Source organism: Rattus norvegicus, chromosome X, assembly GCF_036323735.1.
Source record: "Rattus norvegicus strain BN/NHsdMcwi chromosome X, GRCr8, whole genome shotgun sequence".
Classification (NCBI taxonomy): domain Eukaryota; kingdom Metazoa; phylum Chordata; class Mammalia; order Rodentia; family Muridae; genus Rattus; species Rattus norvegicus.
The window spans coordinates 112,122,653-112,136,213 of record NC_086039.1 but is presented as its reverse complement, the minus strand read 5'-3'; the positions used below and the strand labels follow the sequence as shown (position 1 = coordinate 112,136,213).

The following is a 13,561-nucleotide window of genomic DNA, read 5'->3' as shown; positions in this document are numbered from 1 at the left end:
GAGCATGTGCTGGAGTGAACTTTTAAACAGTGAATCAAAAAAAAAAAAAAGAGAGAGAGAGAGAGAGAGGGTATTTCAAATGAAACAAATAGTAAATTCTTTCTGAAGGTTTCTTTTATGCAGAATAACTAGAAATCTGGGGACACGTGCTGAAATGCCACGCATTTCTTTGCGTATTCGTCTATGTATTTTTGATGTTATACTGGTTTAACCAACTAGTATCTGCTCAAAAACTTAAGCTTTCACAAACAATTAAAACAAAGTATTGGGGGCTGGAGAGATGGCTCAGTGGTTAAGAGTACTGACTGCTCTTCCAGAGGTCCTGAGTTCAATTCCCAGCAACCACATGGTGGCTCACAACCATCTGTAATGGAATCCGATGCCCTCTTCTGGTGTGTCTGAAGACAGCTACAAGTGTACTCGTATACATAAAATAAATAAATCTTATTTATAAAAACAAAGTATTGGACTTCGGATAAGAAGTCTCTCTCCGAAAGGCTCCAGTGTTGGAAGCTTGGAATCAAGCAGGTATTAATGGCTCACGAAAGTGCTGGCTGTATGACTAGGCTGATCCTTCGATAAGTAAATAGCCGATTGAACTGGCAAGAGATGGGATCTGGTTGGAGGAAGTGGTACTCTAAGGTTCTGCCTTTGAAGGGTTTATCATGTTACTGGGTCCATCTCATAACTCCCTTTGCTTTCTGATGGTTGTGAAGTGAGCAGCTTTCATTTGTTACAGCTTTTTCCTCATGACTTCTGACTCACTTAAGAACAATAAAATTAGATGACCAGAGACTGAAACCTGTGGAACACTGAGCCAAAATAGAAACTTTCTTTCCTTGTTTTTTTTATATCAGCTCTTTTGCCACAGCAAAGAAATGGTGATTCACACACATTGCGACCTGTATCTCTCATTTTGTTTCATAGTCTATGCCATATCTATTTTTCTAGCGTTATTTCCTTTTAACTATGAGCCCACCATCTATGTTTTCTGCTTCTTCTCTTTTTAATGAGGGTTCAGCAAATAGGGCGTATTTATAACAGGCACTGTTGTAGAGCTAGGAACAACAAGGTACGTAAACCTAAAGGATCTAAAGCAAATATTGTTGTAGTGTACTTCAAGTGGAAGTCCCATGACCAGCGTGTCTTAAATTTTTATACCATTTCATATTACAAAATGGCCCATCTTCTAAAAATCTATTTTCATAGCCCCTTCTTTTGATATAAATCATGTATGTATCTTCCTTGTCCCCTTATCTCTTTGTAACTGCCCTGCAATATTCATTATATTCTGTTCCATGTCATAATGGTATATGGGTGAGCCACCCCAAATAATAGCTAAAGAGTAAAAGCTAACATAATAGACATGTGCTGAGCTAGGCACTTTGAATGCCTTCTTCCTGTCTGTTTTTCAAGCTTAGGGAGTGCACATTCTGCTTTACCATGAATAGAAAAGCGTGTATTTAAAGAAATTAAGCTGGACATAGCCTTTTGACTCCAAAATTTTTTCCCATTGATTGCCCCCAAATTCTCCTCTTCTGTTTTTTAAAGTTTTATGACAATTTATAAGTACCAGATACAAGCTGTTAAAGGTGTAATCTACAAGAGTAGAGAAGAGAGTAGAGAAGAGAAGAGAAGAGAAGAGAAGAGAAGAGAAGAGAAGAGAAGAGAAGAGAAGAGAAGAGAAGAGAAGAGAGAAGAGTAGAGAACAGTAGGGAGGAAGAGAGAAAGGGCCAACAGATGCCAAGATGAGTGTGTAGATCACTACAGAGTAAATGTGTTTCAGTGGGAATGGATACGCTGCCCCCTTTTCCCCATCCTGGTTTACTTTTTCTTTTCTGTTTTTTTTTTTTTCTAGTGTGAATGGAACCTAGATCGTGTAAGCAAGTGTCATTTTGGAGTTAGAGTCCCAGCCATTAGCTTATTTCTTAATACAATGAACCATTTCCTTCTTGCTAGACATTCAGGGAGTCGATAAAGATCACTGTGGACTAACAGAATCTGGTTCTTTAAATAGATGTGGGGTCAAGACAGGATGTCTCTATGTAGTCCTGGTTATCCTATGTAGACTAGGCTGTCCTCACACTAAGAGATCCTCCTGGCTGGTGGGGTTAAAGGCATTATACTCAGCCCACCCTGCTTCTTGTTTATAGCTCTGTATTCAACACAGTGAGTGCTCAAGCATCGGTCACTAAATTTAAAGATTTGCTAAGCCGCATCTAAACCAGTTTACATCTGCGATGCCTCTTTACAAAACAAACAAATCCACTAACATTGTTCAGAAAAGATGAGATGGGTTTGAAGGGAAAGGTGATCTATTTTTCAGTGCATTCTCATTTAAGGAAAAACCTTGAAATGAATTCAAATATATAAGGGAGACATAAACAGGCAGCTGCCAGCCTTACTAAGTCCCTCGGTTTGTCTCTCTGCTACTACTTATTTATAAAGTACACCAACTTCTGATGATAGCTGTTGACTGAAGAAAAATATATGATTCAGTTGTCTTATCAAACTCCATTAACTATCTATATAGTTTCTTATAGAACTCACATAGAGTGAAAAATACTTTAGTTTCTACCTTGACACTGTTCTCCAGTTAATGACAATTTGGGGGACGATGACTCTCCTTCCTTACTTCCCTCCTTCTCTCTTTTGTATCTTCCTCACCCTTTCTCTACACATCTGATCAAAATGTCTAGATTTGGCAGCCCCTATCATGGAACACTTTTCATAGAAAACTTAGTGAAATTCTGTCCTTTTTAAAGCTTAGGCTTACCATTATGGCTTCAAATGATTAGACATGAAATTCTGAGTTTGATTTATGGTCAATGAAACTTAATTCTATGGCCCCAGGCCTGAATGTTGGGATGGCAGAATCCCATACTGGAAAAATGCAGTTTTCCAAGTCAATGAGGGTGATTAATGAAGAGGTTTTCCTTAAATTCAGCCCGGAAGATTGAGCTCTTGTGCTCCCTGGAGCTGAAAATGGAATACCGAGGTTGATTGTTCCTAGCACTAAATGATTAGTGACAGGATTTTGAAAGTCACCATAACAATAGGTAAAGTGAAACAATAAAAACCAAGACTTAATGAAAAGAAAATAAAACCACTGTGTCTTGGAAGTAGAGACTAGATTGCCTCGCTTAGGGCAATAATTCATGGAAAAATCAGTTTCGAGCCATTTAAGTAAAAACAAAGTTAATATAAGTGGTTTTTTTTTTTTAATCTAGAGAAAGTATTTTGTTCATTCACCCAAAACCTTAAGAGTGGGGAATGACCCATTGAGAAAAAAAACAAAACAATAATTAAATTAAATGAATATAATGAATTAGAAACTTCCAATAAATAATAAGCTCTTACATTATACCTTAATAGCTATTTTTTTAAAGTGTACATTGATTTTAGTTTTTAAAAATGTTGGATATTATACTACGACTATTTGTGCTGTGTGTATCTGAAAATTGTCAGTGGAAGGTGGAGTCAATGGACACGAAGAGAGAGATGTACAGCACACACCAGAGGAGCAACCATGCACTGTGACTAGGGAAAACCAAGTCACTGTGAGAGAGAAAAGGATGAAGATTCACTGAGAAAAGGAGTGATAAAAAAACAAAGAGGCCGAAGAGATGGACAGAAAGGAGAGCTAGAAGGAAAAACATTCTTTAGTTCATGAAAAGAATCCCAGAAAGATAGGACCAGCAGACAGGAAGCTCTGCAAGTAATCTTTGAGCCTGGCTGTTGTTCACAGCTGTACAAAAACAAATCTGACGGCTCACTGAGTAGGAAATATGTGCCACTGTGCTAAGCTTAGCAGTGTGCTGGACACTAACAGAGACAAGAGAAGAAATACAGTAGACTTCCTAATCTCTAAGAACTTATTATGACTGAAATGTCAACTGGCTTCATCGTTTTCAAAATGCAATCTCTGGGAATGTAAAACAGATGCTTCTGCTGCACCAAATAGGAAATAGGCTGCTTTATTTTAAATTGTATATGATTTTTTATGGTTTGCTTTTCCTCCTCTTCTTCAGTTTCTTTCCTGACAGGATCGCCCAAGCCATTGTCAAGCTGAGGATGACTTTGAACACCTAATCCTCCTGTCTTCACCTCCTGAGCACTGAGACAAGAGGTGTGCCAGCATACCTGCCCATCCCTTAATTTTAGATGATAAATACTTCATAAAGGCATTCATATATAACTTCCCATTGTACCTTCACAAATCTAGGTGTGGTTAGCACTCACAGGAGGAAATCTCTTTGGTGATTAAAGTCACTCAGTAGTGGCCTAATCTAGTTTTTGAAGCTATTAATTTGGCTCCATTGTCTCAGATATTGAAATCAGCTCCTAAATATTTTTGTTTGTTTTTTCTTTGTTTGTTTCACTTTTTAAATTCAATGCTATTTTTGTTCAGCAGTATCAGAGTGGAAACAATCAAAATAAAACCATACCTCCCATTCTCACCTCTCAGAACACAGTTACATAATAAAGCACGTTATTGAAACACTGATCTAGAAAGTGATTTTTCAATAGAAATAGATTGTGAATTGTAAACAAAGTCAAATATACTCCTATAAAACTAAAAGCTCAATAGATTCTGCAAAGACACAACGTGAGAATACATGTGATATATCAAGCTTATGACATAGAACATATACAGAAATGAAATTAAAACCTCAAAAGTAAAAAAAAAATGCCCCAAATCTTACTACATAAAAATGGTAAATATACATAAATGGATTTTTTTCAAAAGCTGACACACATGAACAATGGGACATCACCAGGGAAATTCAAATCAAATCAAAACCATAAGAAGATATCACCCCACCAGAAGAATGGTTAACATCAAAAAGACAAAGGGTAGCAAATACTGGTGACAATGTGGAGAAAAAGGAACTCTGGGACAGTAGGGAAGAGGGAAGAATGAAGGAAAGCAGGCTAATAATTAGATAGGAACAAGAGGTTTCTGTGTGCTCTGAAAAAGTAGGATACCTACAATGATAATATGCAAATAACATTTTAAAGCTAACAGGAATCTTTTGAATGTTTCTATCAAGAAGATCATTATGTTTACTCTGATTTGACATCATGTAATATATTTTAAATTATTATTTCTTATAATGTGTACATGGTGTGTGTGTGTGTGTGTGTGTGTGTGTGTGTGTGTGTGTGTGTGTGTGTGTATTTGTTGAGGATAACGTTTTGGAGTGAGTTCCTCTTTCTGCCATGAATTCTGGCAATTGAACTTGGGTGGTCAAGAGTTCATGGCAAATGATTTTACCCACTGTGCCAGCTAGCTTACTGTACCACTCAGCTGTGATATCACTACCCATAAATATGTATAATTATTGTGTCTGATATGTGACCCCAGGGAAAGGGTCATTCGACCCTCAAAGGAATTGTGACCCACATGCTGAGAATTGCTGGTTTAGACAAATGCAAGCAAAATACCATCCTAAATAGGCAATCAATATACAAATTGTCTATGAGATATTTTTATAGTATTTTTGACATGCCAGCCTTGAAACTACATGTGTATTTTATACTTGCCACACATTCCAGTTTGGACCAGCAAGTACCCAACAGCCAAATGAAACTAAGCCAAATGTAGCTACCATGAGAAACAATGATGATCTGTGGTATTGTTCCCCCAAACAGTATATATCCAACCAAAAAATGATTTAATTATATGTAGATGTGTGGGTTTGTACACATGAGTCAAGGTACCTATGGAAGCCCGAGCAAGCACTGGATTCCCTTGAGCTGCACCTACTGACAAGGATACTGAGAAGTGAACTCTGTCTTCTGTGTACACATTCTACCACAGAATCATGTGTTCAGCCCTCATCATTTCTTGCTTTTAACCTAACACAGAATAAAGTCTAAAAGTCACTTTTCCTGTGTTGCTGAAATATAGAATACTGTCTTTTGCAACTTGTCTTGTCGCAGTTTCTATTTGGATATGAAGAAAGTTAATTAAATTTGCTATATAGACAGAAAGCACATTTCTCATTAAATATTATTGCATCCTCAGGGCCTGTGGATTAGTTGCACATTGATGCTTGAGATACATGGATACTTCCAGTTGAGCTGCAGAACAGGTAACTCCTACATCTAGTTCTAGTGAATGTCTAGCTGATGAAGAAGATCATGTGAGGACTTTTTAAAACTAAGATTATCATTTCAGAAGTCTAATTTAAATATCTGGTAAGTTGGGTCTGGAAATATGAGTCTTTAACAAGTACAGTAGGTTCATTTCTGGGTATTCAATTCTACCTGCCTGTTTCTGTACCAATACCATGCAATTTTTATCATTATTTGCTTTGTATTAAGCTTGAGGTCAGGGACGGTGATTCCCCCAGAAGTTCTTTTATTGTTGAGAATAGTTTTCACTATTCTGGATTTTTGGTATTCCAAATGAATTTGCAAATTGCTCTTTCTAACTCTATGAGTTGGAATTTTGATAGGTATTGCACTGAATCTGTAGATTGCTTTTGACAAGATGGCCATTTTTACTATATTAATACTGCCAATCCATGATCATGGGAGATCTTTCCATCCTCTGAGATCTTCTTCGATTTCTTTCTCCATGGTCACTTGATCTTTGACAAAGAAGCTAAAACCATCCAATGGAAAATGGTGCTGGTTCAACTGCATGTAGAAGAATGCAAATCGATCTATTCTTATCTACTTAGACAAAGCTCAAGTCCAAGTGGATCAAGGACCTCCACATAAAACCAGATGCACTGAAACTAATCGAAGAGAAAGTTGGGAAGAGCCTTGAACACAAATGCACTGGGCAAAAATTTCCTGAACAGAACACCAATGGCTTATGCTCTAAGATCAAAAATTGACAAATGGGACTTCATAATACAGCAAAGCTTCTGTAAGGCAAAGGACAATGTTGTTTGGACAAAGCATCAACCAACAGATTGGGAAAAGATCTTTACCAATCCTACATCTGATAGAGGGAAAATATCTATTATATACAAACAACTCAAGAAGTTAGACTCAGAGAACCAAATAATCCTATAAAAAGATGGGGTACAGAGCTAAGCAAAGAATTCTCAACTGAGGAATATTGAATGGCCAAGAAGCACCTAAAGAAATGTTCAACATCCTTAGTCATCAGGAAAATGCAAATCAAAAAAACCCTGAGATTCCACCTCACACCGATCAGAATGGCTAAGATCAAAAACTCAGGTGACAGCAGATGCTGGGGAGCATGTGGGGAAAGAGGAACACCATTGCTGGATTGCAAGCTGATACAACCATTCTGCAAATCAGTCTTGTGGTTCCTCAGAATATTGGACATAGTGATACCTGAGGCCCCAGCTATACCACTCCTGGGTATATACCCAAAAGATGTTCCCACATATAACAAGGACACATGCTCCACTATGTTCATAGCAGCCTTATTTATAATAGCCAGAAGCTGGAAAGAACCCAGATGCCCTTCAACAGAGGAATGGGATACAGAAAATGTGGTACATCTACACAATGGAGTACTACTCAGCTATCAAAAGCAATGACTTCATGAAATTCATAAGCAAATGGATGGAACTAGAAAATATCATCCTAGTTAGGTAACCCAGTCACAAAAGGACACACCTGGTATGTACTCACTAATAAGTAGATATTAGCCCAAAATTTTGGAATACCCAAGATACAATTCATAGACCATATGAAACTCAAAAAGAAGAAAGACCAAAATGTAGATGCTTCAGTCCTTCTTAGAAGGGGAACTTCCAAAATAGTCACGGGAAGAAATACAGGGACAAAGAGTGGAGCAGAGACTGAAGGAAAGGCCATCCAGAGACTGCCCCACCTGGGGATCCATCCCATATGCAGCCACCAAACCGTCACTATGGCTGATGCCAAGAAATGCTTGCTGACAGGAGCCTGATATAGATATCTGCTAAGCCTTACTGATACAGATGAGGATGCTTACAGTCAACCATCAGACTGAGCATGGGAACTTCAATGGAGGAGTTAGAGAAGGGACTGAAGGAGCTAAAGGGGTCTGCAACCCCATAGGAAGAACCACAATATCAACCAACCAGATCCCCCCGAGCTCCCAGGACTAAACCACCAACCAATGAGTACACATGGAGGGACCCATGGCTCCATTCACATATGTAGCAGAGGATGGCATTGTCTGGCACCAATAGGAGGAGGAGCCCTTGGTTCTGTGAAGGCTCATTTCCCTAGTGTAGGGGAATGCCAGGGTGTTGAGTTGAGAGTGGGTGGGTGGGAGGGGCAGGATCTTCACAGAAGCAGGGGAGGGAGTATGGGAGAGGGGGAGAAACCAGGAAAGGGGATGATAACATTGAAATGGAAATATATAAGATACCAATTAAAAAAGCCCAATACAGTAGGGCTATTGATTTATTTATTGTCAGTATTCAGAGAGTCATGCCTACCCAATCCTGGACCATTCAATAAGGACTTTCTCCTTTTCATTTTTCTAATGTTCAGTTTGACAATGAAATAGGATCTAATCCCCATATGCATTTGGATATGAGGGCATAATGCAATGAGTCTATTCATATAAGCTATCCTCTAACTCTATTGGTTTTCTAAGTAAATCAATCTGAATGTGCACATAATACAGGTATCAAAATGTTCCTGTAAAGCATCATCTCAAAGACAGTGAAGACTCCAGTAGCATGTGTTCTGATGTTAGTTACCAAGCAACCCACTAACAGGAAAAAAAGCTAATATTGATTATACAAAACACAGTATAATACAGAGAACAGGCGTCATGAATTGATGGGCTATCTGAGACGTCAGTAAATTTGAATGTCTGCACTTGTTGGAGCTCATTTTGGTGTTTCAAATAAAAATTACTCACCCTTGGCCAATTTTTTCAAATCTTGTATATTTCTTCTTTGGGTCCCCAACACTCACAATGCTTCCTGAGAGAGAGAGAGAGAGAGAGAGAGAGAGAGAGAGAGAGAGAGAGAGAGGTTTTCTTTTAACAGTAAAAGTTATGATATCAAAGTCAATAACCTCCACAATTTATATGAAAATACACTTAATTTGTTTAAAATACATTGAAATATATTACTTAAAGTGATGATAATAACCCATAGTGCTTGTACTAAAAATTGCTGATGTCTGGGAAACAAGAAATGGACTGACCAAAACTCAGCATTTATTTAAAAAAGTTATCATAAAATCAATATTATAGATTAGGAAATTAAAATACCTAAAAATTGTACCCATGATTTTATAATATAACTTTTCTGAATTGGTATAAAGACAAGAATACTACTACATTTAATTTCACAAGATGAATACCTATCAAGTAATTTATGTTCACTAGTTCCACGCTACGGGCATGGTAAATGGGGATGGGTCTAATGAATATGTCTGGCCATAAAGTAAGAAGACACACACTTGGTGCTGGGATGACAAGTGTGTACCACTAGACCCTATGAGTGTGGTGTTGGGGATAGAACCCACAGCTTAATGAATGCCAGGTTAGCACTGTACCAACTGAGTCCTACTGGGTTTTTTTCTTTATTTTTATTTTTTATTGTTTGACAGTTTTATACTAGTTTTGCTTTATCCTTTTCTCCTCTCTTCTTTCACTTTCCTTTGGAAATGGATGCTCACGTTTCAGTTGGGTTTAGTATGACAGATACTGTAAAAGTTCCTATAATCCATTGTCTCAGGCAGCGGTGCTGTCAATCTATCCTCTAAGCAGTCTGGTGAGACATCTGAGAATCGTCTTTGAGTCATCCCTTACATTCAGTCCCTGCATATGAGGTTTATTTAATGCTAAGTTTGTATCTGTTTTCTTCCTTGACCCCTTCTTTTCAATTCACTCCTTCCGTAATTCTACTGTTTCTGTTGGATTCCCCTCATCTTTTGTTCAAACATTCTCCTAATTGGAATTCCTTTTACCAGGCATTATCATGTCTATTCAGGCTCTGCACCTCTCTCAGAATTCTTTAAGTATAGACCAGGTCAGAGGAGTCTCTGATTTTGAACCACACACACCTGACACCTATAATTAAGGGTCAAAGTTCTTGGCACCAAGTTCAAGGATCACCATAATTTAAAATTGCATCTTTAACAGCTAGAACCTTATGCTCTGACCAAATAATATTAAATGTAATTCCTGAGCAGCCCCTGTTTAGTAGTAACAGTTAAGCTGCCTCTTTTACATAACCAGTAAAAAAAACTTTAAGCATAATTTTTTAAAGAGTATTCTTATTTTTACTTTTATGTATGAGTGAGTGTGTGAGACAGAGAAAGGGCATGGCGTGTGTGTGTGGGGGTGAATGTGTGTGGGTGTGGAAGAAAGAGAAAGAAGGAGAGAGAGAGAGAGAGAGAGAGAGAGAGAGAGAGAGAGAGAAAGAGAGAGAGAATGAGAATATGTCACATGTGCAAGGAGGGTGGGTAACCACAGAAGCCAGAAGAGGGCATTGGATTTCGTGAAGCTGGAGTTTCAGGCATTATAAGCCACTCAATATATATATATATATATATATATATATATATATATATATATATATATATATATATATATATATATATATGCATGCCAGGAACCAAACTCTGGACCTCTGAAAGAGTGACAATTTTTCTTAAACTGATGAACTATTTCTTCTAACTCCGATTCTTTATCCAAGTAATAGAGAATCATTACAATGTCTAGCTATGTACCTTCAAGTGTTTGCACACACTGCTTCTTGGTGTCTTGGCTAAGATCAAGTGAAGTCGTTGCAGTCTACATTCCTCCTAGAACATACTTCTCATGTTTTCCCCAATAGGAAGCTCCCTGCTTTACAGGCTATCTTAGATGTCACTTCTAGGATGCCTCCATGATTCCTTTGAATAAGGTTAATAATTTCCCTTTTCTCTCTCTACCACTAACTTTCTTCTATCACTTTGGCTGTTTTAATGACAGGAATCCAGTCCTATTCACCAGTATAGCCTTTGTGTTCTTATACTGTACAAGCTATAAAATATATCAAGCACTCAGTAGGTGCTTGTAGAATTAAACACAAGTAAAATTAGGCATCACCTTTTGCAAAACTGTCCATAGTCCAAGAAAGGCTGAAGAATATATTTTATTTTATTTGAGTTATATCTCTAGAGTGCCACCAACTTAGTGATATGTGGGTTGCTATTCTATTTTTCAAATTCTCTAATGGATTTCCACATCACTAAATCCATCTTTCGTCAAGTCAGTTATTAATGGGGAAGTGCCTGGATCTTTTTTCTTCTTTTGATGAAATGATGATTTTAAAGTCACTTGAAACCAGAGTGTTATTAAATGGCTTATACTTTTTGGAGAACGTTTTGCTACGAAATTGCTGAGCAAACTCTTTTCCATAGACTGATCAAAAAGCAAATAAGCTTTAGCTCAAACCACTTTCTGAAATGCAACCAATTTCAATTGGCAGGGTTCAGTTAATGAGGCTTTATGGTAGTAAATTATTCAACCGTTATTTCCATGGTATGTGGTGTTAAAAAAATCTGGAAATGTATCTTTTCCTGAGGATTCCTAGGAGACAACCATTTTGATGAGATTGTGCTTCAGAATTTAACTGCTGTCCAATTAAAATGGCGTCCCCACAGGGGCCTCTATCCTTTACCGGGAAGGCTGTGCTGCCATCTACTGGTAGCAGGCAAATCTACAACAGGCTTTCCTTTACAATTCTGGTAACAAGATTTTAAAATCTCTTTCCATAGCTCCATTACAATTTGCTTTTATAAGTGACAACAACAAAAAAAGGTAATGTATGCAGATACAGTGAAGCAAAAAAGAGGTCAACCAATAAAATTCAGTGAAGAAAAACAAAAAAAGGTAATGTATGCAGATACAGTGAAGCAAAAAAGAGGTCAACCAATAAAATTCAGTGAAGAAAAACGTGATAGAAATAGCAGAACCTTTTCCAACCAATTAAGAAATGACTCATCTTAAAAGTATGAGGTTTTAAGAAATCACTAAGTTCTAGTATTTGAAGATGGGATTCCTGTTATGGTTTCAAAAGAACCAACAGTATATTTCCTGTCATATTAAGCTAAGCTGATTCCATCACTAAGAGTTTATCCCTTGTGCATAAAGGAGATTGTTTTGTTTTGTTTTTCTTTTCCTTTCTTTTCTTTTGTTTTGCTTAGGGTTTCTTTGTGTAGCCTGGCACTTGCTCTGTAGACCAGGCTAACTTTGAATTCAGAGATCCACCTGCCACTGCCTCCCTAGTGCTGGTGTTAAAGGTATGTGCCGCCACCACCACCCAGCTAGGTGGTGGTGTTGTTGTTGTTGTTGTTGTTGTTGTTATCGAGGAAGAGCTTAATAATTCTCTAAATTAATTTTGGATATCTTTGATGGTGAATTGGAAGAAAGAATTCGCAACTTAGAATGCTAGGGAAAGGGAGAACAAAGAGGAGTAAGTGGTCGTGGGGCTTAGAGGAAGGAGGTTAAACAGAATTTCCTGCCCTTCACAATTGTGCTGACTGCCCATGCCTTTTCAAAGGCATGCTAGCATTCAGGAGTTTCCTTTATTTTCCAACAGATCCAGACAGACCACAGTGAACAAGCCAGACCCAAGCTATCTGTCTATGTAAAACTGAAAGATGATCTGTGCACGCCGGCTATTAATGATTCTTTGGTCTGGCCCCTACCATCAGTATCTGAATGGAAGATGAATTGCCTGGTCGCTCTGTGGTTTGGCTTGCCCAGCTCCTAGCAATCACATTCTTGAGGTTGAAGATGAGGATGATTAAGTCGAAGCTGCCATTTTTTTCCTTATTCTCATAGGGCTCTCTCTCGTGTAGGTGGCAGGGCGTCCTTGTACTTCTCTGCCTCCTTCCCCTCATCCCCATTCCTTTGCCTCTCAGCACAGGCTCCTCTACTACCTCCTCAAAATTAATTTGCACCTTTGACTCCAACGAGGTCAATGACGTCTGTAGAGGTACCGCACTTATGAGATCGTCCTCAGCTCTAAGCATCCTATCCTACTAGAAGGTCACTCCCACTCTGTAATGATGGCACATTGGAAATGAAACAATAACTTTAAACTAATTATTGAGCTGGATATCTAACCTATTTGAAGGTATTTATTTACTCTTCAAAACAGTCTCTCATTGTGTTGGGACTATTACTATTATTGGAAGTTCAGAGAAGGTAAGAGACTTCTAAAGGGATACAGAGTTTGTGGTATGACTCAGACCTTGTTATCATTTCAAAGCTCATCCCAGTGCACACTCACATTAAGGGTTTGCACTCCTAATGAAACAATGAGCATTTGTTGAGTTCCTCACCATGAGCCAGATATATTTGCTGAGGTTTTCATTGTCATAATGCTATGAAAATATCATCATCATCATCATCATCATCATCATCACCCCAACTTTTGTGGATGAAGAATAGAGAAAAAGCAAAATTAAATAACAGGCAGAGATAGAAATAGCATTGGTAGGTCATTGCTTTGAATATAGGTCTTTCTGTCTCCAGTATCTGTCCTCTTATGATACATTCTACAGGTGAAAGACTGAGACCAGGCAAGGTTAAATGACTTCTTTCTGGTAGCCAGTGTGCAAAGGC

The 13,561-nt window shown here is 38.0% G+C and overlaps 1 protein-coding gene across 17 annotated transcripts in view; it reads right to left on the bottom strand.

Annotated features, from left to right (window-relative positions):
* Pak3 (p21 (RAC1) activated kinase 3) overlaps window positions 1-13,561 on the bottom strand; it is a 258,071-nt gene that overhangs the window by 34,824 nt on the left and 209,686 nt on the right. For all 17 annotated transcript variants that reach the window (XM_063279845.1, XM_063279849.1, XM_017601940.3 and 14 more), the window contains one exon: window positions 8,852-8,915. In XM_063279845.1, the coding sequence (XP_063135915.1) occupies window positions 8,852-8,915 (64 nt within the window). The remainder of the gene's footprint in view (window positions 1-8,851; window positions 8,916-13,561) is intronic.